We start from the raw sequence: 26,814 nt of genomic DNA, 5'->3' as shown, positions 1-26,814 counted from the left end.
TGCATTATTAACCTTTGCACTTAAATAGACATCATGTTTCCAAGGTAGTTTTCCTTATAACGAGCAGTTTACACTTTTGTTGATGCCATCAATCCACCTGACTGTAGAATCAAGGGAGCACTCTGTAGTATATATAGAATGAAACGAACCCCAGAAAGCAGAACACATGGAAGTTTATACTTGAAGACTGATACCCCAGATCAGTATCATAAACCCTTACAAAGCCTCCTGCTTGCTACTGTGTTCTATCTGCAGACTTGCTACCTACTTCTCTTCCCTGACAAATTATTTTGTTTCCTATGCATCCTAATGCAGTCAATACTTTAAAAATGCAGTGGCAATTTATAAAGTGAAAATGTTAGCTGCATTTAAAACCAAAATTAAAAAAACAGTCCACATATGTCTGAAGGGAAAAGATAAGCTGAATTCACAGGACTACAATATGATAAAGTATGAAGCATTTGCAGGAATACTACATATGCAATAAACAAGTTTTATAAAGGTAGTAACTAGAAATAGGAAAAAGTCTATCCATATCTAAGAGACTACTTCAGTTCTTCCAAATCCAACACGGAATGATAGCAATGTGAATCATTAGGATATTATCAAAGTAGTAACTAAGTGCCATCTGTACTGAGTACTACCAGTCCAATACAAATCATTATATCTGTTAAAAAAACAACAACAAAGTAACTTTACTTCCCTTTACTTGTCTGTCTTCCATGGACCTAAAGGGAAAACATTCCTTGCCTAATACCTCTAAGACCAATTTTGATCTTATTTCTACTGGTAAGAGTCCAAAATAATTAGACTCAGGTATAACGATAAACATCTTTCACAGTTGTTTTTTCCCACCACAGTATTATGTGCTTTTGTTTTGTTATAGATTTCCTGCTATATACCGAATATAAAGTTCTAAGTAAGCGAAATGCTTGCTGGTATCACTTGACAGTAAAAGGAAAAAAGGCAGTAAAAAAAAAGACAAATCATGTAATTCATTATTCAACACCTAGATTTCTTCTCTTAACTTTCTCTAAATTTCTCTTAACTTTTCTGCAACAGGCAGTGTGAAAAGAAAGCACATTAGGAACAAGCACCTCCTCCAGAAATGAGGGTCAGCTTCCTATCTAACTGCATTGACCCTTTGTTCCTTCCCTGTCACCTCCCTTCCTTCCACTGACCAATGTTGCATAAATGCTGATGGGAATTTTTAGAGATCCATCTCAGACATCAACGTATCTAACTTGCCCTTATTTTATTTTCCCCATCAGCACCATTATAAGCAAGTCATTGCTTGATTTGGCTTAATAACATCATCCCTATGTTATTTACCTAATGCTGGAATGATTTATCACATCTGTCATTGTCATGGGAGGAAAAAACAAAACCAAAACAGCCTGATTTTACTTGCAGTGACAGTTTGTGTTTCATGTCAGTTCTTAAAAGCTGGTGCTTTTCTTAAGGAAAAGTTCTTTATCAGGGGTAGGCTGGCATGGGAAAGTACACAGCCACTGCTCCTTGGGAGCTCTCTTGCACACGGCTTCTCTCAGATACTGGGCGTGGGATCACCTGAACACAGCTCATTACAGAAGCAATTAAAATACCCTATAAAATATCTAAGAGAGTACTAAGGAGGCTATAATGTAGGAAGACTCGCCTTTAACAACAATCCTATAAAATTTAATTCTGACTCATTAATAGTTCCCTTTAATACTTCAGCCTGTCATCAGATCGATGTGAATTAGAAGCTGTGCCTTACCACTAAAAAAAATTACTTTCACTGCTTAGGTTCGTCTTTCTTATAAATGGATTCTTCATGAGCAGACATCCATGAGGTTTATCTTGAGCTTTCTTGATGTGGCTGAAGGCTTGGTTGGTTCAATCATTCACTCCTGCCCTCTAACAGGGTAGGAGGCATTGCTGAAATACTCTAAATATAGTGCCCGGCGTTGTGCTTTAAGTGAGGTAATGGGCATTCTAAGCCTTAACACCTCTTGGTACATAGCACTGATTTTTGGGATTTGCTGTGTTTCCTGTCAGTGAGACAAGAACAAACTCTGACTTCAGCTCTGGGGCACCATCTTGTCTTTGGGAGGACAGAACAGCACCTCACTGCCTGACCGATGGAGCACGCTTAGCACTAACAGCCCACCATCCTCAAGCGTTCAGAAATTCCACAACATGGTATTTTAAGGAATTTCAGTGGCATATTGTAGCCTCCTGTTTAAAGACAGTACAAAGCCAGTCCCACCCAAAGCACTGCTGGCTCAGCAGTGACAGAACCGAGGTGACGGAGCAGAACATTCCTGCAGTAAGCAAGCAGAAGGTTGAGTGAACACCCAGCACCATGTCACCTTCCTTAATTATAAAACTGAACGCTTGGAGGTGAGAGTTCAAACTGACCTTGTTAGGCAACATTTCAAAACAACTCCAAGTCATCCAGGTTGATAAACAAATATTTTTTTCTGTTGCAGACGTCACCCCTTCTGCTACAGCTCATTGTGCACATCGTGATGACATTACACACACACTTTTCCTCAGCCTTGAGCTGTGTGCAGGACCTGTTGCTGACCCTCAGAGAGTGGCTGCCACAATAATTCTTTGTTACAGAAGTACCACAGGCAGGGTACACAAAGCTCTGATGAACATGACTCAAAATGTGGATGCAAAAAGTGAACTGAAATACTTCTCACGAGGAAAAAGAAATACCTAGCTATCAGAGACATTTTGATCTTTGCACGTTCCACAGAAAGACCATTTTTAGTTTGTAAAAAACCTTTCTGCTAATCTTGCCAGATGGCTTGCCCGGCATCATTCACAGCATTCTCACCCAACAGGACAAACAACATTCAGTTTTCATGTTTATACAGTATCCAACACAATCAACACTGAGACCTTGAAAAGCCTCACCATTATTTCTTTTTAAACGTGGGCTGGTGGATTAATCTTGCATACATTTCAGGGAAGTAAAACAATACATGAACCAAATTTCATTGTCCTTTACAGGCTTCCAAAGGCCTGGGAAGGAACACAACAATTGCACTGAAGTTAGAAGAAACAATAGGTTCGAAGGCTTAGAGATCTCTCAGAAGCAGCTTAATAAATGCCGCAGTTGTTTTAGTTTTTAACTTCAAAATGCTTCTCTCGGTTAAGCACTTTCTCAACTTCAGCCACTCCACTTTCAGATCCCTTCCTAGAGAGAGGAAAGTGAATTAAATGAGCCTAATTTACTTTTTAAAGTTTGGCCTCCCGAACTTGGGGATACCACAGCACCACATTCAGGGCAGCTGGTCCCTGACCTAAGTGTCTGAAACCCAGCACTGGTCATATTAACTCAGATGTAGCTCTCTGAGAACTAGCTTGTCAACAGCTATTAGTGTATATGAACATGGAAAAAAATACAATTTGTTAATGCTCAAAGCTAAAACATTTTCTTAACCTGCAAATAGCACCATATACTTTTTCATTTAAAGAGGAAATCTTTTGACTAGCAGCCCACGTCATTCCTAAATTAAATATGGAATTTGCTTCAGTGAGAAGGCCACCATGAACTTTGGCAGAGTTAAAACTTCTAAAATATGTGTTTCCAAAATCAAGTCTAATATATAAATGGTTATACACATTTGGATGCATGTGGGTTAGCAGGACAGGGGATATAAACCCTCTGAAGTAAAGTTCTCAAGTACAAATTCTATATAGGACATTCCAAGATAGATAAAATAGATTGCATAAAGTGCAGGGAGTAGGGACAACAGTGTTTAGGCTTCTGCTAGGAGGTACACACCTTGATTCTCTTTTGGGAAAGTAGCAGAGAAAAAATGAGAGCAACCTTAAGGATTTTGCTGATCTCTATAAAGCAGAAGGAAAATGCAGCACAGCATAGAAAGGAGCCCTTAGGAGAGTTTGTCCTTGCTTTGTTCCCATTCTCTGCTTGAAGGCTTAGGTGATGACTGCCATCTTTGTAAATGGTAAAATTCTACTGTTTCAATCAGGATTAACCGAGGGGAAAAAAATCAGAATTTGACAAGGTAACTTTTCATAACCTGCATATGACCCTCTCATATTTCTAGTTAACCAAACAACTAGCAAGTTCTGTCTAGAGATAGTGGTGTCTTTATATTTTCAGCATTTGAAGTAACTTTTTTAATTAACGATAAAAGCTAAAATGTATTACATCAGAAACATACTGTACATGAAAGCATGCTACAGGTCCTTCATTTATAGTGTCATTTGAAAATAGGAAAATGTAACATCAACATCACAGATCATCAGCCAAGAGGCAAGAAAAGAGATCAAATAGGGCATGTAGCCAAATGCCCTTCAGACACATCATGATACTCAGTTATAAATCAATCTGGAATACAATCATGAGGTAGAGATTGCTTGACTGAATTAACAGTTTTTTAAAGATCAGGGGATACCTGGAGCCCAGAAGTCTTTATGTGAAGGGTCAAGGGAAACAGAAATGCACACAACCCTCCTCTTTACTGAAACATTAGAGCTAAAATAAAATTCTCAGACTATCATCAATAGCTCTCAACTGTAGCTACCCATCCTACATTCCATAACAGTGCAGTAGTCCTCTTGAAGAGGACTAGTTTGGAGAATGTCAATGTAAATCCCCCACAAGAGTATCTATGCTAAGAATTCACATGCTTTAACCATTTCAGCTTTGCACCTTTGGATGATTCACTGAGTGTTCCCAGGACAAGGTGGACCAAAGTCCTACTAAAACAAGAGAAAACACAATAGCCAAGCATCCCACACTTCAAGTCCCAACACTTTCAGATGTAAGAGACATACAGCATAACATTTGGCAGGATTAGGACAGATGGTAACGAAGTGAGATATTTCCCAGGCAGTGATGTCCTTGGAATCACAGATCAATTCAAAAAACAGTGCTGAAAAGCACTTTGTAAATATACAGGGATAGTTTTAATACAATTTTGGAGAGAAACATATACTGCAAATTAAGAAACTAACAGCATCCTTCAGCACATTTAATTTCAAAGCCATCTTAAGCCAGTGAACTGCACTTTAATGCATTCCTACAATCTCCTTTTCACTTATGTCCTCCAAGGCGAAGTGCTGGAAAAGTCCATTTTAGAGAAAACAGATACCTTCATATTATCAGGTCCACAAGAAAAAGTTGTATGTTTAGCTTCAGTGGGAAAACTCTGTTTTATATAAGTGTTATTACTGCTCTTACTGCTTCCAGTCTTGGCTAGTAGAAAGAACTGCAGCCATATGAACAAACCTGATAATATTAAAATCCCTTGCTTTTTTGGAGAGCCTTAATGTCACTGCTTCGTGCAACTTTGCATCACAGAAAACTTAATTATCTCAGTCTAAATTTTCAGTTACAATTGAGGTTCGTGTTTCCTATGCCCCAAAAAATGGAATGGGATGCTACCTCAGCCCAGTCTTCAAGCACGCAGAGTTTACTATACACAGAGCTACTTTAGAAGAAAGCACACCAATAAGGGCTTATTTTTGTCCTAGGATGTATGTATTCAATAAGGATTTTATGGATATGAGGAGGACCTCAAGAAGTCACTGTAGTTTTGTCCTCCCACACAGGAGTGACAACACTGACATCATGCCTGAGGAATGTTTGTCTAATTGTTTTTATGTACCTCCCATTCCTCAAAATGATGGAGAACTCAAAGTCTTCTCAGAAAATCCCATTTTGTACCAAAGTAACTTTAACATCTATCTTACAGTATTTAATCTTCTTAAAATGTAAAATGTTCTGATTACAATTTAAGCACATACATTCTTGTCACGGTCATAGAGCACACGAAGAACTTATCCCAGTTTGCAGCCAACTTCCACCTACGAGCAAATGGCCGTTGGGTAAGCTGATCAGCTTACACAGAATTGGTGGCATCAGGAAGTTCACCCTTTCAGGTCAGCAGAAGCATGCATAGGAGCATGGAAAATTCTAAATTATAGCACTGTTGCTGACCAGTAACATACAAATAAGTCCATGGCAGCATAAGAGACAGGCACAATGCTGATTCTGGCCATAGATGAAAATGCGATTCCAGAAATTCACTTCTATATTAGACGTGTGTTAAAATTGTTCTAGAGAACATTCAATTCCTGTAAATGTTATGGGAAAATGACATTTATGACTAACCGGTCTCCTCTGAGAAACATGATGTGTTTTTGTTGGCTAAATTCCATCTTCTGTCATACCAAAAATATTAACTAATTAAAGTTGAAAAAAAAAAAGTTTGTATGAATTGGATACTTGCACAATCGTGCTCAGTTCTGGTCAAGAGAGCAGCACAGCTCCAGGTGAATCAGGTAGCAGAAAAGCATCTATTTACCCAACTGCATCCCAGAAGAGCATTGATAAAGTAGAGTTCCACCTTGAAGATGCACACTATGATGTTATATATTGGGGGAAGGTATCAAATAAAATTATAGAAAGGAATTATCTATTGAAATTGCTCAGAGATAACAAATTTCAGAGTGTTGTCTTAATCTAATAGTAGTAGTATTATTTAACTGAAAAGTGTGAAAAGAAGCCTAAGTGCTACACACTTTATATAGAGCTAAAGTGACTGACACATTTAGAGATTCAAAACTTCTGCAAACTCATCAGTTTCTTGAAGGATGGAGATTAGGTACCAAAGACAAAAAGCCAACCCTCAAACTCTTGCACTTGTACAAACAGGAAACAGCAAGCATACTACGTAGTAATCTGCAGTAGTAACAGATTAACAGTACAGATACTCCGTACAGAGAATGCAAACACATACATCTGCCCATGGGGAACAAAAATGAGTATAAATGGTCAGAAAGCACTATCCTATTTACCCCTGTGGTACCAAGTGCTTTGTAACTCTGGTGATTCTAAGAACAGCGCAACAACATGTGGTCAAGCAATCATGCTCTAGCAGTAATGATTAAACAATTAAGCATTAAATACAAAGCTCAGGTTCATAAAGACACACAATTTCTCCTACTGATTTAATTTGCTCAAAATGAAATCATAGTGACACTGTCATTTAAAATTCGCAAATTACACAAAGCACTAGTTGGCCTATTTTGTCTAGTAACAGTACTATTAAAACCTCTTTGAATTAATATTAATTCTCAAAATAGCCTGCTGTAGTAAGTCAGCACTGCTTTTCCATTTTAATAAATCTGAAGTTCAGGCACAAAATTTTACTTGTTTAAGCTGAAAAGAAAAAAAAAAAAAAAAGGCAGGACCTGGATTAATAACTGAGAAGATTTGCCTCAGTCTTGTTGCTTTGACCCCTATACCTCATCTTTTGTGGTTCATCTTTCCATTTCCTTCCGAAAGCTTTCCATCTGCAAAACTATAATTTCCTGGCTGACGCACATTTGAAGAGTTCCAAATTCTGGTTTTGTATCTGAAATTATTTGCTTTATTTCTGACTTTACAGGCAGTTTGCTGGGGGGAAGGAGAGAATGCACTATGGTAGTATGATAAAATCCCCAACTATTAACCAACAAAACCCAAGTAGTATTCTTGTGAGCCTGTGAAGTTATTCATCCATTTAGACTCAGAACAGAAGAGAATTAACACTTGCATGCCACTGAAATGTAAAGAGAAATAGATACTAACTTCAAAGAATCATTCAATAACTTGAAATAGCTGTTAATAGAAAGAGGGAAGGAAGAAAGAGACATTTATCTCCAAAATGTAACACACGGAAACACAGACCACAGCTCATTGTGCCATGCTTTCCAGTAGCTGAACTCTGTGAGACTTTTTAAGGCTAACCCCAAGTAAAGCTTATTACTGCTGTGGTCAGACAGAGCTCATTGCAATTATGTTTTTCAGGATGTGCTGACAAGAAAATGGAAAAAAAAAAAAAAGAGCTGCTTGCAAGTGAATAGGATAGCAGCATCTTCACTCCTGTCAAAAAATCCTGCACCTTCCTGTAATCTCAGGTGTTGCAGAGGGCTAGCATTACAAACTAGAAATCAGTGGCCTGAATTAAGAACTCATAACTTGTAAATATGAACAGTATTGCCACTAAAGAATCACTATTTTTACTGAAAGACTGATATTCTGATAGATGATTTACACAGACTTCCAGATACAGAAAGGACATAATTCAAGATAGACTTTTCTTAAACTGAGGTTTAAGATAAAATTTATGATAAAATAAAACTGAATTTTAGTGGTGGATGAAAATGACTCCAAGCAGAGTCCTAATATCTATATCCCTATCCCCCAAGAAAATTTTTCAGCAGCTCAGTAGTTGTAAAATCGTGGTCACAGTCAATGTTACTCTTACAGATTAATTTGGTTTTCAAAGACCACATAATCCTGTTTACATTTACTCAGCATCACAGCTAAGTATATTTGGTTATCCATTTAAAATTTTGCCCAAGTTAACTCAGACCTGCCAACACCCTTCATCATATATGACTTTTATTAAGCCTCTTAAAGCAAGTCAGCATTTTAAGCATCAGATAAAACAATGATTACCTCTCTGTGGTAGTCTGTGGAGTAATAAGCAGAACTCACACTCCCCTCATTAGAAGTCCTCATTTAATAAAATCTATTTCCTTATCAGGAAATCTGCCTTACGAACAGCCTCTTGCTGCTGAGACACCCTGTGTAGAGATTTACATCCTAGTATCATCTAATGATTTAGAATATCTATACGTGAATAATATACTGGAAAAAAAAAATTAAAGTAAGTGCTAGCATTCTGTTGGGAAGTGCTGACTGATTCAGATAAAGCCAACAGATTACACAACAGCTATGGTATGTTGTTGCTGCTGTTATTTCAAAGGCTTTTGACTTTCTTTATGACAGGGAAAAAAAAGAAGCATCAATAAAGATAATAAAGAGAGCTATAAAAGTAGCCATAACATATGTCTTCATAAAAGCTACACATCAGGAAGTAAACTGCAGGCAAAGAAAAGAAATGCATAGCCACCCCAAAAGCCAGAAACCCGGTTCAGCAAACCCAAATTTTATTGCCACAAACTGCAGAAGGCACAGACAGACTGGCTTTCTGCCGAAAATAAATACTTAACTGTATTGGTGTCAAAAATTACACCAACTTGTAAGATTTACCAGAAATGATGAAGTGCGTTTCTTCTCTTATTAAAAGCCAGACCGTGGCATATTGCTAACTGGGAAGAATGCCTCAGACGAAGAGGCATGACTTCATCTACATTTAAAAGCTTTCAGCTTAGCATTTTTATTTGCATTGTAAACGGGGAAATTCAAGTACATGCCCAAAAACCTTAGAAACAAGTTTCCCTCATGTTTTAACCTGTAGAACCTCCACTAAGCCACACATTTAAGAGGGGTAGTAACACGAGCTCCATAAAAATAGTGTATTGAGAACTTACCAAAAACGCATCAACATTCAAAATCTCTGTCATGTCTGCAGAATGACCTGATACAAATCAAAATATTGATATTCATCACAGATACACCAAGATCTCCTCCATACTTTGGCAGAAGAAATGATATAAGTCCAGCTTTAAAATCCAGTACCTATCAATACCTATTTCACTAGCATCCTTAGAAAGTTCACCCTGAGAGTCCTTAAAAAAACAAAACAAAAACCTTTAAACATTATTATTATTACCATTCTAATTATCAATTCTAGAACAACCTATAAAGTTTAAAAGGTAAGGGTCACATGTTGCTAAGTGTGATGTAGTACAGCCAAAATTATAAGAACCTGAAAAAATTTAGAAAACAAGAGAACACCATTGAATACATGACATCAAGAACAAGAAGCAGAAGGATGAGTACTGAGAAAAGCAGTTACAATGAACACAGGAGAGATAACAACAGCAGTATGTTTCTTTAAGCTAAGAAGACTGGTATTGCAAACAGGTAGGATAGTAAGCCACAATTTAAAACAATGATTTATAACAGAAGCCACATAGAAAGAGTAATAAGACACTACCCTGACTCTGTTTAACTACCTAACATTCATGTTCATAAAACAGTTTCCAATGCCTGTTTTTGCTGGCCTGGATTCAGAAAGGGTTTTTCTAGTCCTATGAAGTCAACTCCCTGGAATTACCTGTGAATGCTTTGTCTAATAATAAGATAAGATAAACCTACCTTTGCCTAAATTGAAATTACTTGATCATGAAATTCAAATGGAATTGAAAAATGAAAATGCTAAAAATATTTTATTGGATAGGGGCTACTCATTCTTTTTTTTAATTATTATTATTTTTCTCCCTGACTTTTGTACACAAACCATTGTTTTGGTATAACTGCTCCTTCAAATCCAATATACTTTGGTCCTTCAAATAGACCTGGTAGCTTTACACTTTACAAAAAAAAAAAAAATTTACTTGTGGTATGGCTAAAATCGCAGTAGGTCCAAAGTCACATCTTCACTTTTACTTTTCTGCAATTTACATGGCCAGACTTTAAAGCAGAAGACAGGAGAAGCCATACTTAGCACTGTCTGAGGAGAATGTCCTACAAGCATTCAGTTTCCATTCTGCAGCCCCACAGTTATCAAGTGCAAGTGCAAAAGCATATGTAATTACATATATTAAAATAATAATAATAATACACCCCTTTTCTTCTTTATAGAAAAGCATTAAAATCATTTAACAGCTTCTAACTACACTCCATAATTTGACTTCACTGAAGTCATGTTATAGAGTTACGGGGTTAGAAGCAATTTCTTTGTATGTCTCCTTGAAAATTAAAATTGCATTTTATGTTTTGAATCAAAGAAACATTTTCACATACCCTAGAGTGTTTTGGAACAACCAAGGAAACAAAATCTCTTGAAAATTCTTATCAGCTTATACAACAATCCAGTTCAGTTACTAATAGTTTAAGCACTTCTGTTCGAATAACCATGGGAATACATGGTTACTGATCACAGTTTGGGTTAGGCTACCTCAGACAAGCATTCACTTTGGGCTGGAATCTCAAGCACATTGCTGAATCAAAACTTTATTCTGAGCAGCTTGGGAAATGAAGTTGTAGAACAAAAAAAAGGAAAATGAGAAAGGAAAATAATACAAACGTACATAATGCTCACTGGAGGCACTTGTGGGATTATTCACTCAGACATCTGCCAGCTGACTTTTCTGATTTATTTAAGAACAATTCTCTTAGTTGCACCATAAAATATTACACAGCATTCCTATGAAAATGAGAACTGTTGGTTACTATTTGGCCCAAGTCTTCTTTCTAAAGCAATTTAAGGGGCATCAGTCACTGGAGCATTATAGTTTTGTCTGGCCAGAGAGATATCAACTAGTTAATAAAGAAGTGTTGAGAAAAATCTCAATTAATTTAGATATTGTTCACTTCAGCTAAATTTGCCGTACAAAAATAAATTACAGCAAAGCAAGCTAAAATAAAACACATGCTAATAGCTCAAGTCTATTTTATCCATCTTAATATGTCTTAACTTCATGCACACACAAAAAATGAGTCTATTCCAAATGAAATTGTTAGTTATGCTTCTGTTATGGTTTTTATATCTATGGCAACAGTAAATCATTGATTGAACTTCACTACTAAAGCATTCAGAGACAAGGGTGGGAAGGGGAGAGTGATTTTTTACGCTAAAAGGAACTCGAACTAGCTAACATTAAAAAGATGACACAAGTTTATGCACTATCAACACAGTAAAAGGCCGCCTTTGAAGATGGCCTAGTCCTCTTGTTCTGTCAGCCAGCAACATTCTTCCAAGCTCACTTCACAAACCACTCCCTCTCCCCTTACACCTTTTTATGTCTATTTTCCCCATTATACTAATGTACTGTTGTAAAGAATTTGGGGCTGCTTGACATCTTTGAAATCAACTCAGTTTATTGTTTTTCCCATTCCATCAATTCTTCACAGCAAGCATTTCATTATACTGAATGTAGTGCAACTAAAAGAAAAACTCTGGGGGTGGTGGTGAAGGTGTTAAGAAATTTGACAGTCACAGATTTCTATCAAATATCCCCATTAAACCAGAGAAGACTGATGGATGGCTGCAGAATGGCAGGGACTTCCTCTCCGCATGGACAAAAACTACCATGCTGCTAAAGAGGATGTTGCAGAGGCAGCCTATTAAAGCCCCAGAAATACATGCCTCCAGTCAGTCAACAGCTAATAAAGAGTTGTGCAAAGGAGGCCATTACCTAAGCTCTCCCTGAACTAAAAGGATGGCTGCAACAGGAACTTGTCAGTGGAAAGCTGTAAAGACTTCCTGCTTAGACATCAGAACACTGACCAGGGACAAACACAGAACAGGAACTTTATGCTTCAGTAGTTACTTCTGAAAAGTCCTCACTGCACTCCAGAGAGATGAAAAGAAAAAAGAAAGAAGAAAATAAAAATAAAAAAGGCAAGGGACTTCAGCTAACCAGTGCTTATGCAGTCATTCTGTGCAAGAGCACCCTTGAAAGGCAATTCCTTCTCCCCCTTGCCACTCTATGCCATGGAATACACATCACATATATGAACAGTGAAGCATGTTCAAATGCGAATGCTTTGTTATTACAATCTAGGCTTTTAAGTCATTTATCAAATATCAGAACATACTTAATGATCAGCTATAGGAAAAATCTAACTGAAAAGAGGCAGATGTGCTGCCAAACCTAATCTTACCTCATATGCACTCTACATGTACCTCCCTGACAAATAAAATATCTACAAAATAACCTAATTACTATCTGAGATTTTTTAGAGGTTTCTTAGAATTTTAAATGCAGCCTCATCACAGGTCTTGAACAACTGAAGTCTGTTGCATCTTGGTTAAGACTGAGCGCTAATATAAATTTGTAAGCAATGATTTGAGAAAACCATTATGAAAAGTTTCAACAGTCATACAAAGTAGGCTGGAATGTTGGGAGACCAAATCTGAATCCAACAAGGACCAAGAAAGTTTGGCCTTCTTACCTTCTCAACTTAAATTCCTGTTTATCTCTTGAAGGAAGATTTTTGGTCTGATACAGTGTAATAGTGTCTGTATTGCCACAGAGGACAGATTCAGAGACAATGTTTGGTTTTTGCTTTGATGCACTGTTTAGAAATTGACATTAGTCAGTGCATCTAACAGCCTAGTGTGGGTACATTTCCTTCACGTATTTTAACACCTGTAAGGTTTAATGATAAACATCATAAAAGATCAGGATGGTTTATAAGTAGCTTAAAGGTATTAGGAGGTTTACAAAGCTGCAAAGTATACCTGCCCTTGAGGGCTGCGCTGATTTAATTTCTCAACCACTATGATTATTGCATTTTCAAAATAACCTGCATGCGCATACCTAGCCTCAGCAGACAGCCAACATCAGCACTGCTCCAGAGCAGAACATCAAACAGTTGCATTGCACTGATACCTGTCAAAAGCTGAAAATGTAATTAAAGATGCTTAACTACAGAAGTTAAGTGTAAATAGTATTGAGGCGTCCACTACAAAAGAATTCTGAGTAGAAAGCTAAGACTGTTGGGTCTTCCTTATGACACTACAAGGAGAGGTCTGCTTCTAGTTATGAGTGAATGTTCATGCACATCTGGCGATGTCATAATATTTCAAGTGCGTTTTTAAATGCCCATTAAAATGGCTTCAAAATACAATATTATTTCCTCTCCCTAGACTGAAAAGGCTTCTTGAACAAGAAACAGCATATCAAGAAAAAAAAGAGAAGGAAAACAACAAGAAAATAGCTAAGCTGAAAGAGGAATTGACTAAACTGAAATCCTTTGCTTTAATGGTTGTGGATGAACAACAAAGACTCACTGAGCAGTTGAATCAACAAAGTCAAAAAATTCAAGAGTTAACCGCTTCTGCAGACCAAGCACATGAGAAACTCGCTTTTGCTGAAGCAAAAGCACAAGAGCAAGAACAGAAAGCCAGCAGGCTGGAGGCTGAACTGCAAGTTCATAGCAGTAAAGTTTCCCAAGATCAAGAAGCAATGATGGCCAAACTAACCAATGAAGACAGCCAGAATCGTCAGCTCCGGTTAAAACTGAATGCGCTCAGCCGACAAATTGATGAGCTGGAGGAGACCAATAAATCTTTAAGAAAAGCAGAAGATGAACTGCAAGACCTAAGGGATAAGATAAATAAGGGAGAATATGGGAACTCCACTCTTATGTCTGAAGTGGAGGAATTAAGGAAACGACTGCTGGAGATGGAAGGAAAAGATGAAGAGCTGATAAAAATGGAGGATCAATGCAGAGAACTTAATAAAAAGTTAGAAAAAGAAGCATCACAGAGCAAGAACCTTAAAGGGGAAGTTGACAAACTCAACAAAAGAATTATGGACCTGGAGAAATTAGAGGATGCTTTCAACAAAAGCAAACAGGAATGCTACTCCCTGAAGTGCAACCTAGAAAGAGAAAAAATGGTAACAAAGCAGTTGTCCCTTGAGCTGGAAGGCTTAAAAGCTAGAGTTGGAGAGCTCGAAGCAATTGAAAGCAAGTTAGAAAAAACTGAGTCCACACTTAAAGAAGATTTAACAAAGCTGAAGACTCTAACAGTGATGCTTGTGGATGAAAGAAAATCTATGAGTGAAAAAATAAAGCAAACAGAAGAAAAGCTAGAAGCTGCAACTTCTCAGCTTCAGGTGGAAAAAAATAAAGTTATGTCCATTACAGAAAAACTAATTGAAGAAAGCAAAAAGGCACTGAAGTCAAAATCTGATGCAGAGGAAAAAGTGTCCAGTGTCACAAAAGAAAGAGATGAACTGAAAAACAAACTCAAAGCAGAAGAGGAGAAAGGAAGCGATCTTGTTTCCAAAGTAAATATTCTAAGAAAAAGACTTCAGTCACTGGAAGCTGTTGAAAAAGAATTTCTTAAAAATAAGCTTAAAGAGACTACTAAATCCAGCACTTCCTTGCAGCAGGAGAACAACAAAATCAAAGAGCTTTCTCAAGAAGTTGAGGGGCTTAAGCAGAAGCTGAAAGAAATGAAGGCCATAGAAGACGATCTTATGAAAACTGAAGATGAATTTGAGTCTCTGGAACGAAGATATGTCAACGAACGGGACAAAGCCAAGCTCCTGTCAGAGGAGCTGGAGGCTGTCAAAATGGAAGTAGCTAGGTATAAACTAACAGAAAAGGCAGAGTCCAATCAAGAGCAGCGTCTTTTTAAGAAGCTCAAGGAAGAAGAAGCTAAATCAAGTCACCTCTCCAGAGAAGTAGATGCACTGAAAGAGAAAATTCATGAATACATGGCAACAGAAGACTTAATCTGTCACCTCCGAGGTGATCATACAGTCTTACAGAAGAAACTGACCCAGCAAGAAAACAAGAACAGGGAGTTAGCAAGAGAAATGGAAAGCCTCACAAAAGAATTAGAGAGGTACAGACGTTTCAGTAAGAGCCTCAGGCCTGGTGTCAATGGAAGGCGGATTTCTGACTTGCAAGTTTTTTCTAAAGAAGTCCAGACAGATCCAGCTGACAACGAACCACCTGATTACAAAACCCTCATGCCTTTAGAGCGAGCAGTCATAAATGGGCAGCTGTATGAAGACAGTGATAACGAGGACAGAGACGGCAATGAGGAAGAACAATCAGTGTCTTTCAAAAGCAACTCATCCATCGGGAATGCCATGCACAAGAAATTATGGATCCCTTGGATGAAGTCCAAAGAAAACCACCACCAGAACGGGAAGATTCATGCAAAGCAAAATGGAAACTGTGCACAGGCTGGAGACCTAGTGCTGAGCCATACACCTGGCCAACCTCTTCACATAAAAGTAACTCCAGACCATGGACAGAACACAGCAACACTCGAAATAACAAGTCCTACCGCTGAAAGTCCTCACTCCTATACAAGTACAGCGGTTATACCTAACTGTGGCACTCCCAAACAAAGAATAACTATTATTCAAAACGCCTCCTACGCACCTGTAAAGTCGAAAGCACCAGAAGGTTACATGAGCCCAGAGCAGACCATTTCTCCCATTACTATGGCAGCTTTTGCAAGATCTCAAACTCCTGACTCATGTGGTTCCTTAACTCCTGAAAGAACAATGTCCCCTTTGGCTTTACCAGGCTCAAGTTCTCAGGAACAAATGCTCTCCTCGGAGCCTGTGGAAATGGGAGCCAAGCATGCCGTTTTCAGAGTATCCCCTGACAGGCAGTCATCATGGCAGTTTCAGAGATCTAACAGCACAGGATCAAGCGTAATAACTACTGAGGATAACAAAATCCACATCCACTTAGGCAGTCCTTACGTCCAAGCTCTAACCGGTGCCAAGACCGTCAGCACTTGTACCCCGGTGCAAGATAACAGAACTCCAGCACTAGCTAATGGAATACCCAGTAAGCCCGCCAATAAAATCACCAGCAGTATTACTATCACACCAACAGCCACTCCTCTCCCACGGCAATCACAAATTACAGTAAGTAATGTCTATAACTGACCCTCATCCATGCTGACACCCTTACCAGCAACCCATCCTGTTTATCATCCCAGCAAGAATTATTCGGAACGGCCCTTTTCCTATGGGAGAGATCTGTGCATGAACTTTACAACAGTATATGAAACTAACGTTAAGTTTTGCCTGCTTAGTGTTATAAAGTGTGCACTTACTGTATATCTTCTAATTGAAATACAGTTATGTAAAATATCTAGTCTTGTATAAATGCATCTTTATGTATTTCCATTTTCAAAATAACTCACATTACTTTTGACTGCAACTTGCCTTGGTGAAATATTTTAACATTACAAAAACAGTAAATAATTGATTATTTTTATCATTGCTTGCGGAACATTTTTTGTTTTCTTTGTGTGTGTGTGTGTGTGTTTGTATTTATTTTTTTGCATGTATGGAAGAATTTGAATTAAGCCATAATATTGCCTGCTAACTTCAGGAAAGACTTAACTTGTTACCTTCCCTGTTTCTTACCGATTCCTCCTAGCTCTCTCATTTCAGATAATTATCATTATATCACACATACAATCAAAATAACATGTACTGTATCTTGTATCAGATTTATTATGCATAAATGATGTGCTCCAGACCACAACAACCACTTCTTTTCCCCATCTTTTTTCACTATGTTTGGCTAAAATCTCTTTTTATATCCTTGTGTGAACCCTTCTTGTAAGTGAACTGAATTCAGGTGCTTACATCACAAAATAATTCTCTCCCAATAAGGCAAGCTTTTTTTTTTTCCTAATACAACAGAAAAATTGCTATAATTTAGGTACAGCAATTAACAGAAATACATTTCTAAGCAATAATTCGGAATGTTCACATACAACATTCAAATTTCATCTAAGCTGTTCGTTATCAGTCCAGTGTGCTATGTAGGTACACAGAGAGAAACAAAATCAGCAATTATGGCCCATCTTCACATTTTTTCACACAATAGGTAGGGGAAGCACAACTGAAGCATTAAGAAGTAGCACTAGACCACCTCTCTGAACACACAGGCCTCTAGGACTAGGGTAAATGGCAGCACCATACATCACAGACAAAACAGGTTAAGATATTTCAGTGATTTTTATGGTATTAGCGCCTAAGAAAAGGACAGAAACATAAACAATGCTGCTTCAGTTTACATGTGCGCCAGACAGCAAATTGTAACCTCCCAGAAAATATTGCTAGTAGTAGACATGCTTCATACTGAATGTAAATCAAGCCAAAAGTTCTGAAATTCACTTTCAGATCACAAAAGCTGATTTGAAAAAAAAAGTGAATTTGGAAAGGCAGCTTCTTATTCTAAAGAAGTGCCTAAGTACTTATGTTTGGGAAGTGGAGGGGTTGGATTTAAAATCAAATCTCCTTATCAACAAGGAAGTTTGCATGTAAGGACAAAGTTCCTATTCATTTCTTCACTAAACCTGTATCATTACTCTGCTTACATTAGCTAGAGTTTAAAAAAAAATCAAGTCTGCAGTATAATTTAGAAACTGAATCAGCAAAGGACTTTGGCACATGCTTTAACGTAACAAAGGGACTTTCACTGGACAGGAATCCCAATGGGTACAACTGTAGGTAATAGCCAATATTGGAAGGAATTGTTTCTATTGAAAAGCAAAACCTACCACCCATACACACTTCTAGGTAAAATCAGTAATGGGAAGAAAAATTATTATAGATTTTGCAATTGAAACTTGATATAGCAAATGTATTTTGAGGTCCCTTGATGATCTTTGAGGTCTCTTCCAACCTAAGTCATCCTGTAACTTTACAATATTACAGCTGAGCAGTGGAAACTTTTAAGTCAAAATGTGGGATGGTACAAGGCCAGCTTAATGTCACGAATAGCTTCAAGAGCTGCTGTATTAGGTTATCACGCTTCGTAAGAGGTCCTTCACACTAGATTTGTTTCAGTTTATCATCACTGACTTGAAAGTGAGATCTCACTAAGAATCTCGGACAGAAGAAATGAACGTTTGCATCCTTCAAAACAGATGGCAAGTTGGCCCCCACCAACTTCTGTACAAGTTACTGATCAAGACAGTAGCTAGCACTCAGGAAAGTCAAGATGCTAACTTTTTTTTATAATAAACTTACCATAACTGCGCCAGCTATATAAACAAGTAACTTTCTTTCATTCATCTTACATGTTATTAAGTGAAATGCTCATCCAAAATAAAAAAAGCAGAAGCAGCCCATTCAAAACACATTCTCTGCACGTCTAGTATTTGGAATACTGCATGTTCTGTTGATTGATACCCAAGATCTCTGCAGGGGCATGTTATAAGCATGGTACTGAGTAACTGTGCCTGAAGTGCATACTTGACAGCTACTAATGGATGCCAGATTCTCTACAAATTAAAGGATAAACAACTGTCCTTCAGAAACACTATCATTTTCTTCAGTCAGACTTTAAAACCTCATGGAAAAAAATATTTCACTTAAAAGCTGTGTTCCAAATGTACAGAAATGTGTTGATTACTAACTACCTGGCCATCTATTACAATGTCTTTGAAAGATAGCACAAAACAGGACATAATAGCAACAAACAGACCTTTGGACAATTCCCAAGCTATCATGAGTAAGGACTTAAGAGTCTAAAGCTAAATTTTCAATGCAAAGCCTAGGCCAAAGTTCACAACACTTAGAAGTTTAATCATTAAATAGGACGGTACTTCTGCTCCTGTCTCAGTACTTCTACTGGTGGTTGTTCACCAGTAACTGCCCAATTAACAAAATACAGAGGAAGCAGTCACTCATTACCATTAATTCTCAAGTAGGAAGTATCAATATTATATGTAAATGGTCTCGCTACATTTCCTAAGAGACATGCCTTGTTTAAGGGACACTTATATATCCCCGCTAATTAAATAATCTATGGACAGACCTTAACTGATTTCACACAGGAATTTTTGTTACAGATTTTCAACACATGAAAAATACAATTATTATTTTGCCTAATAATTTTATTTGCTAAATAAAACCTGCTCATCCCATTCAAATCCCCAATATCTGCTTCAAAATATATAGCAGAGAAGAACATGTGCTTGGATGTACTTGTTGAAAGCAGAAACTTAACGCAGTTGTTTGAATAAAAATAAACAAGCTCTATTTTCATCATAACAAGAGAAAGCATAACTTAGAGAGTGAAATTGCAAGTGCTAACAAATTTACTTCAAGGTTTTCAGATCAGCGCTCCGTATTTCAGATGATTTATTTTTACTGAGGATAAATATTTACCTGCTTGCTTAGCAGGAAAAGAGAAAACAGAGCAAGGGAAAAATTAAATGACCTGTGTGAAAAATGATTTAAATACTTTGAACAAAAACACCAAGCATAACTGTATTAAATTTCAACCAAGGCAGATGCACTCCGAGCGGTAAGTATTACTGTTTTAGTATTGGAAGATGAGACGCTTTAATTTTCAGTATTTGCCCAAAAGCCTAAAATTTGACAGGTACTTACAACAGTGATATAAATAAGTATTAATGGGAAATGACAGTCGCAAATAAAAAAACCCAAACCACTAAGTAGGGTATATCTGAGGGATTAAACTCCGAAACAGAGCGCAAGAACAGTTTTCAGCAGATCATAGTATCAACCCATCCTTTTTCCAAAACAGCATGAAAACATCTCTCAGATCTAAAAATCTGCTCTATCTGTTGGATGCCACATTTAGTCCTCAGAAACAGAGAGGCAAAATTAAATTATAAAGGAAATAGAAGGTATCAGCCCGCTCTCTTTTTTCAGTTTAATTCTGTAAGCAAGCAAAGGAACACAAGGAAAGGCAGTGTCAACAATTTGGTACTCTGCATTTCTGAGTCGTTAAGCTTATGTGATAAAATATTTCCTTTGAAATATTTATAATTTTTTTGTGATAAAAGGGAGGACAGATGAGGGAAGGGAGGGAAAGGAAGGAAAAGAAAATACTAAGAGACAATAACGGTACTGAGAGCAGAGTGCCCATCCATCAACTGAAAGGTATCTCAAGTTTAAAAACAGAATGCCTCCCTCAAGTTGCTAATTAATGAATATAATTGGCAAAAAAAAAAAAAATACAGGAGTAGCCAGCTAATCTTCCTGATTCAAAGCACAGTAGGTAACATCAACATGGTACCTGGGGACCGAATGCAAGGCTGTAAGAAGAAAAGATCTTTATGTGTGAATCTCATAATGGTTTAAAAAACCATGCTTCCCACACTAAGGAAAAAGTAATAGAAAGCAGAATTATACAGTATTACTTTCTGATTAGGACTGAATGGATTCTGCAGGATTAGGTAATAGAAATGAAGTACCCATTTTCCCAGGGACTTTGTCCCTAGGAAGCAGCTACTGAGACAAGCAAAACAAAAAGTGGCAATGGCCTAATCTCCTGGTTTAAGTGAAGACTACCAAACATTACATTAGAAGAAAAAGATGGATGGTTCAGGCACAGCATAAGTAGGTGCATAAAGACATTTCAAAATTAGCAGCAAGCAATCTAAGTGGGAAACTAATCAAGAAGACTTTCCTTAAAAGAGAACTTTTTCCTTAAAAAAGAATTAAGTCTTTTCACAAACCTGTAGCCATTGGCCCCCATATGGGGCCAAATTATATCTGATAGCTCATCATAAGGTGTCCCTTATTGTGTGGACATCAACTGTCAGAGCTAGCAATTGCACATGATTGTACCCAGACTACTAAGCAAACTGCTCTTGGGAGCACATTTTAAATGCAGCAGTATAGGCTTGTTTCAATCAGGGAGTCTCCTCCACTCCTCATGCATTGGCCTGACATACAGGGGTCTTAATACAGGGATAGGCAAGAGAAACTCCTTCTCCTTTTAGCCCTACCACATCCCTACCACAGGGTACTGTCCATTCAGTCATGCTGACATTACTGCTCACGAGGCAGCACTGTGAACCAGAACAAGTCACTAACCTAGATTCAAACAGACAAAAAGAATGGTTAATTTCATAGCACAGCTCAAACAAGCAGCTATGTCAGCAAAACTTCCATAGCAAGCAACGAAGGATGAATACTTTATACTGAAATTTATACTCTTTATACTGAAATTGCTGCCAAAGCGCTGGTCTTATCTCCTTAGATGCTACCATGACTGTCTGAAGAGATGCAGTGTAGCACATAAGTAAGTCACAAAGCACTCCAAATGTACAACAACGATTCAGCAGTCCTACTAACAGCTTTCTGGGGTACTAAGAAACGACTCTCACTTTACAGCTGAGAGGAGACTAAAACCAGGGGAGACTGACTTGTGTAAAGGTACAGCAAGGCAGTTACTGTCAAGACTAAAATGCAGAATTTCTTAGCTTTGGCTGTCTCACACTGAGGCCTTTATAGGTGGTGCTTTATCCCACAGAAACATCAACAAATGGGGACAAACGTAAAGTTTTTTATATGTGTGTGGCATATATAGATAGATAGATAAAGATTTGTGATTAGACATATTAATTACATAATCAAATCTATATTAATCATAATGTAGTTAGTATATAATTATATAATTAAATCTATGTCTATGTTTAAAATATGTAGCCAGTTTAATTATATAATTACATGTATATTAATTGCATAGTTAAATATATGTCTGCATGTAAAAATGGGACTCAGATTAACACACCATTAAATGTGTCCTTCACAGAGGAAAGCAGTCTGCTCCCAGACAGAAAAAAGACCTTGATGATAAAAGCACAGGGTTCTTTTTCCTCCATCGTGCAGAGTATTCTTGGACACAACCTGGTTTCCTCTGTAAACTTCTTCAACATATATAACAACTCATATGAGAAAAGATACAGAGCTTTTGAGCTGACAATTTTAATACTGAGGATGCTTTCATGTTAAAACGTGTCTTCAGGTATGAGTTCAGTTCTACACACCTTAGAGAGGTGGATACTTACAAATGCACAAATACATCCCTCCCTTGATGTCCCCCATCTGTACAGAATGAGTCTCAGTGTCAAGACTTCTACTCCACGAATGGCAGCATTGATTTAAACCGAGAGAATTGATGAGCTCATACATTGGTGTAAAATACTGTATTGTAAAACTACACTAACTTTCAAGCGCCAGCAGAAACATTTAAGTGTCAGCACTGCCCTCCCCTGGACAGAATCAATATTGCAGGGTGCTCTGTAGCACAAAAAGGACGCACCGTTTCTTCTCGGGGATGGTCAGTGCCCCAATACGGAGCTTGAGATCCTTTCTCGATTCAAGAGGCATTCCACCTCAGGGAAGGGCAGGCTGCACTGCCCTGTGGGTCCAGATCTTTCCTTGCCCTAGGAGAGATGACCCTCAACACAAACTCACCTTTCCCTGTGTCTTGTCACCTATTAAAAAATGAGCCTAACTATGTTATATTTCAAGATCATCACATTTCCCAGTGAAGATGTCCCAAAAGAAAAAGACACAAGGCAGAACTTTAGTAATTAGGAATTCAGCTTCTGCCCTCAACTCTGTCCAACACTGCTTCTTTTCTCCACCATCCGAAAGTAGATGTAAACTGGAAGTTCAGCAAACAACACTGTGGTGCCACATCAGTACAGTTCATCATGTATATGGAAATTATTTCTAATTTTCATATATTTTTTTCTGTCAAATACTTCATGTTGTTGAAATCACTACTTCTGTAAAAGGCCCACTACCAGCAAAACCGTAGAAATCATAGAAAACTGAGCACAGAAGGAATCACTGGACATTTTTCCACCTATTTTCCTGTTACACTTTGACCTAAACCCTTCCAAACAAACACCTGGCTCCTCCTGTTCTAAAATCCCTGCAATGATAACAATTTCTTGGTTACCCCAGGAATCTAGGAGCTGAAGCTGAAGTAACAGAGCTGAAGCTTTCTTGCCACTAAAAATCTTGCTAATTTCTTAACTAAATTCCCTTTGCTGAAATTGATAGCCAGTTTTCGTTTCCTGTTCTCCCACTGGAACTGGAGAACTACTTCCTCGGCAGCAGCCTTTCATATATTAGAAGGCAATTAACGTATCTTTCTTCACTTTTGTTTTCTCCAGGTTAAACAAACCCAATCGCTTTCCCACCTAATAGCTCAAGTACTACAGCTATGCAGATCAGTAATTCTTTCCTCGCTGCACAGCTATTCATAATGGTGTGTATATTTCTGAAAATGCAGTCCCTAAGCCAGACAGTACTTAGGCTGAGTTCTTATTAATATTAATAAGGAGTACTGATCCTGCTCCTTCCTACACATCTGAATATAGTCATGCACACAAACCAGTTGCATCAAAGGAAATACAGAGCAACTGAGAAATTTCCCACTGGATTCCTAGAGTACGGATGCCAGGTCATAGTGAAAGAAAAGGAAATATTCAAATGTCCTGTGCAGCTGAAGAGGCCCAACTGAAAGTTTCAGCCTAAAACATCTTGATGGACACCAGAGGGAATATTTACTTTTGTCATTTAATCTTAACTCATCCTCAGTTGCAGACCTGGCGAAGGCTCTGACTGAATTCAGTCATCCAGGAACAAGCTGCAGTCTGGCAAGTAGCACATTCTTGCGTATGCAGACATTGGGGTTTCTGTGTTAGGGCTCTTCAGCACCACCCCCTGGTCACTTTCATTTGCGCTGCAAATGATTCTTTTTACTGCTCCAATTTCTTAAACTAGAAAAATTAAGCAGTGAGAAAGAACCAGATATTAAGTTATTGCTCCTAGATCAAGTTCTACAATGACACTAGAAAGATAAATGAGGAAACCTATAGCAGAAGTGCGACGTGCTCCCTTCTATTCGAATGAATACAGTTCAAACAGGAAGCAAAGCATGCACCACACTTCCAGAGTAAAATGAGATTAGGACCAAAGGCAGAACTACTTAGGAAGCACATAAACAGGTGTGTTTGTTCTCCCTGACACCTGCATGCACACATGCACACCTGCCTTAGTCCCCTGCCCAGAAAGCCAGCTGAACACCTCATGGCCCATGTCAGTAACTGATAAACTGCCTTTGTGCCTTTGGGGAAGAATGAAGGGTGCATGGTATCGAAATCTTGGTATTTCAGAGCAAACCTTCACAGCCAACTTCCAGAAATTACGAAAGGGCGTTTTCACAGTTGCGTGTGAAAATCTGACAGCTGTCACCTGTGAAGCATTGGTTCCCATCTGTAAAATACCCACTGCCATCCACTGTGGGATAACAAACACAGACACTTAAAAGCAATTATTAGCATGGAGCTGGCAAATTCAGGAAACAAGTGGGTAGCAACAAAGAATCGGGTCGACTGAAAACCATTCACCTTGACAGAAGAAATGAATTGGTAAAAAGGATTGAAAGGATTTGAGGAGAGTCTTGGTGTGCACACAGACTTCTCATTAACAGCTGAGAGTTAAATATCAAACTGAAAAGACCACTGATATCTTCATATAGTTTTTTAGTCACATAGTTCTTCGCAAAAAACACACACAAGCATGTCATGTCTAATCTATCTGCACACACGCGTTTACACCAAGTAGTATGGAAAGAACTAAGAGGATTGTGCAAAAAAAATTTCACTATACAACTAAGTAAGCGAAGCCTTTGATATAAAGTTGTTTCCAAGTACTTTCCAAATTCCACATAATACCACCCCCTCTTTACAGGTACAGTCACATCAGCTTAAGCATATCTCTAGTCAACTGACCCCAAATGTTCTTGGCATTCATAGTAGTCATTATGTCAAGTAGCAAGTTTAAAAAAAAATAATAAAGCTTAGTCATTGATCTAGGTTTAATAAATGTCAAAAACTTACATATCAGCCTAAGTGTTCACCTTAAATTTAAGTTATTCATCCTTTTTTTTCTCTATAATTTGTTTCAGGAATGATGAAGAAACCACTATTTTTAAGAGATGAAAAAGAAGGGAGAGAGCTAGGTGGATAGTTTGTTAAAACCCTGCCTATAACAGAACCATACCACTGTGGTATAGTTAAATACAGTCCAATTGCTCAAGTGCACGTTTAGTTATCCTAACATAGACACTTAACATTGGTATAGTTCATTTGCATGGAAAAAAAAATTGCATTTTTTCCCTTTCGTGTTAACAATGTGAGTGATAAAATTCAAAAATACTTTTTCAAATGCATCTCCTTTTTAAATTCAGTTTTTAATTAAAAGTTTCAGTTCAGCTGTAGAAAATAATGATGTCTCACAAACCCACAAACTTTGCTGCCACCAAGAGGTAAAATCTTTCAAAGACCACAAAGCAAAGAAAAACACATTTCTTTTACCTTTCCTGTGTTCAAGACCAAGGTTTCCCTTCTCAATGTATAAATAAAAGCTATAAATCAATACTTTCTAATTTCAAAAATAAAAATATAAAACAAGTCACACACTGTTAGACCTAGCATCTATGTATCTCAACGTCAGCAGTGACCAGCACTAAATGCTTACCAAAAAACCTTACATATCAAGCAAGCAGAGCAACAAGCCCAGCTTCTAGCAGTCTACAACTTAAGGCTCTCCTGAGCTGAAACCTGAATCACATCTTTATGTTTAGCAGGTCTTGATGGACTTCATGAATAAATCCAACCTCTCTCCAAAGAAATTGAAGTAATCGTTTTATTTGTCTGTCCCAACGCGCAAGGGAAATACCTTTTACCTGCCTTCTGATATCTTCTGTGTACACCCTCTCAAGTACTTCATTTGAAAGAGCAAATTCCCCTATTCACCATCTTTGCAGTAGGCATAATGCTAGACTTCTGCAATGTTTTTTTGTCTCTACAACCTATTTTCCAAACATAAGTTTCAGTGTATGTTACCATTTTTACATGGAAGACATTCCATAACCAATAATCTTTGCTATCTTTCTCTGCATTCTTTTATACCCAAATTCTGAGCCACTTCTAACTGATTCTGACTGGTTCCAATCTCAGAATTCTGGTTCCCTCCTGTGGTTGGATATGAGTTTGGATGTTAGGAAAAATCTCTTCCCAGAAGGAGCAGTAAGGCAGTGGCTCAGGCTGCCCAGGGAGGTGGTGGAGTCACCGTCCCTGGAGGTATTCAAGAGCTGTGTAGATGTGTCACTGAGGGTCATGGTTAGTGGGCATCGTGGGGATGGGCAGATGGTTGGACTAAATGATTATAAAGGTCTTTTCCAACCTTTTTGGTTCTGTGAATCTATTTTCCCTTATTTATGATCCATTAAGGCAGTGTATGAAGTGCAAACTTTCCCCAAGTTCCTCCATACTGAACAAATACATGCAAAAATTTAATGTTGGCTATTCCACTACTGCTTTATCCTTTTGAGAACTCATATCATCTACAGTTGCCTGCAGCCAAATCGTAGGCCCCTAAAATGATACACTCCAAGAACACTTATCCCGGTACACTTTTTTGGACACCATAAGCCATTTTTCAAAACTTATTTTGGTTCAGTTCATTCTCATTCATATTTAATTGGACCAAAGTTTCTATGCTGTTCTCTATTGTCCTCTTTTGAACATTTCTATTTCA

The 26,814-nt window shown here is 37.8% G+C and overlaps 2 protein-coding genes across 5 annotated transcripts in view; one reads left to right on the top strand and one right to left on the bottom strand.

Moving 5' to 3' along the window:
* CMSS1 (cms1 ribosomal small subunit homolog) overlaps positions 1–26,814 on the bottom strand; it is a 223,032-nt gene that overhangs the window by 190,417 nt on the left and 5,801 nt on the right. The window lies entirely within an intron of this gene.
* Positions 1–26,814, top strand: part of FILIP1L (filamin A interacting protein 1 like) — a 190,147-nt gene that overhangs the window by 161,131 nt on the left and 2,202 nt on the right. For 3 of the 4 annotated variants that reach the window (XM_065742022.1, XM_065742023.1, XM_065742024.1), the window contains one exon: positions 13,584–16,693. In XM_065742022.1, the coding sequence (XP_065598094.1) occupies positions 13,584–16,359 (2,776 nt within the window). In that variant the 3' untranslated portion in view covers positions 16,360–16,693. Of the gene's footprint in view, positions 1–13,583; positions 16,694–26,814 lie in introns of those variants that run through there. The other variant, XM_065742025.1, reaches the window with a different exon arrangement.

This window comes from Cyrtonyx montezumae, unplaced genomic scaffold, assembly GCF_038088225.1.
Source record: "Cyrtonyx montezumae isolate F1298 unplaced genomic scaffold, pur_monq_1.0 scaffold_3, whole genome shotgun sequence".
Classification (NCBI taxonomy): Eukaryota; Metazoa; Chordata; class Aves; order Galliformes; family Odontophoridae; genus Cyrtonyx; species Cyrtonyx montezumae.
The sequence above is the reverse complement of the archived record's forward strand: the minus strand, read 5'-3'. Positions and strand labels throughout refer to the sequence as shown.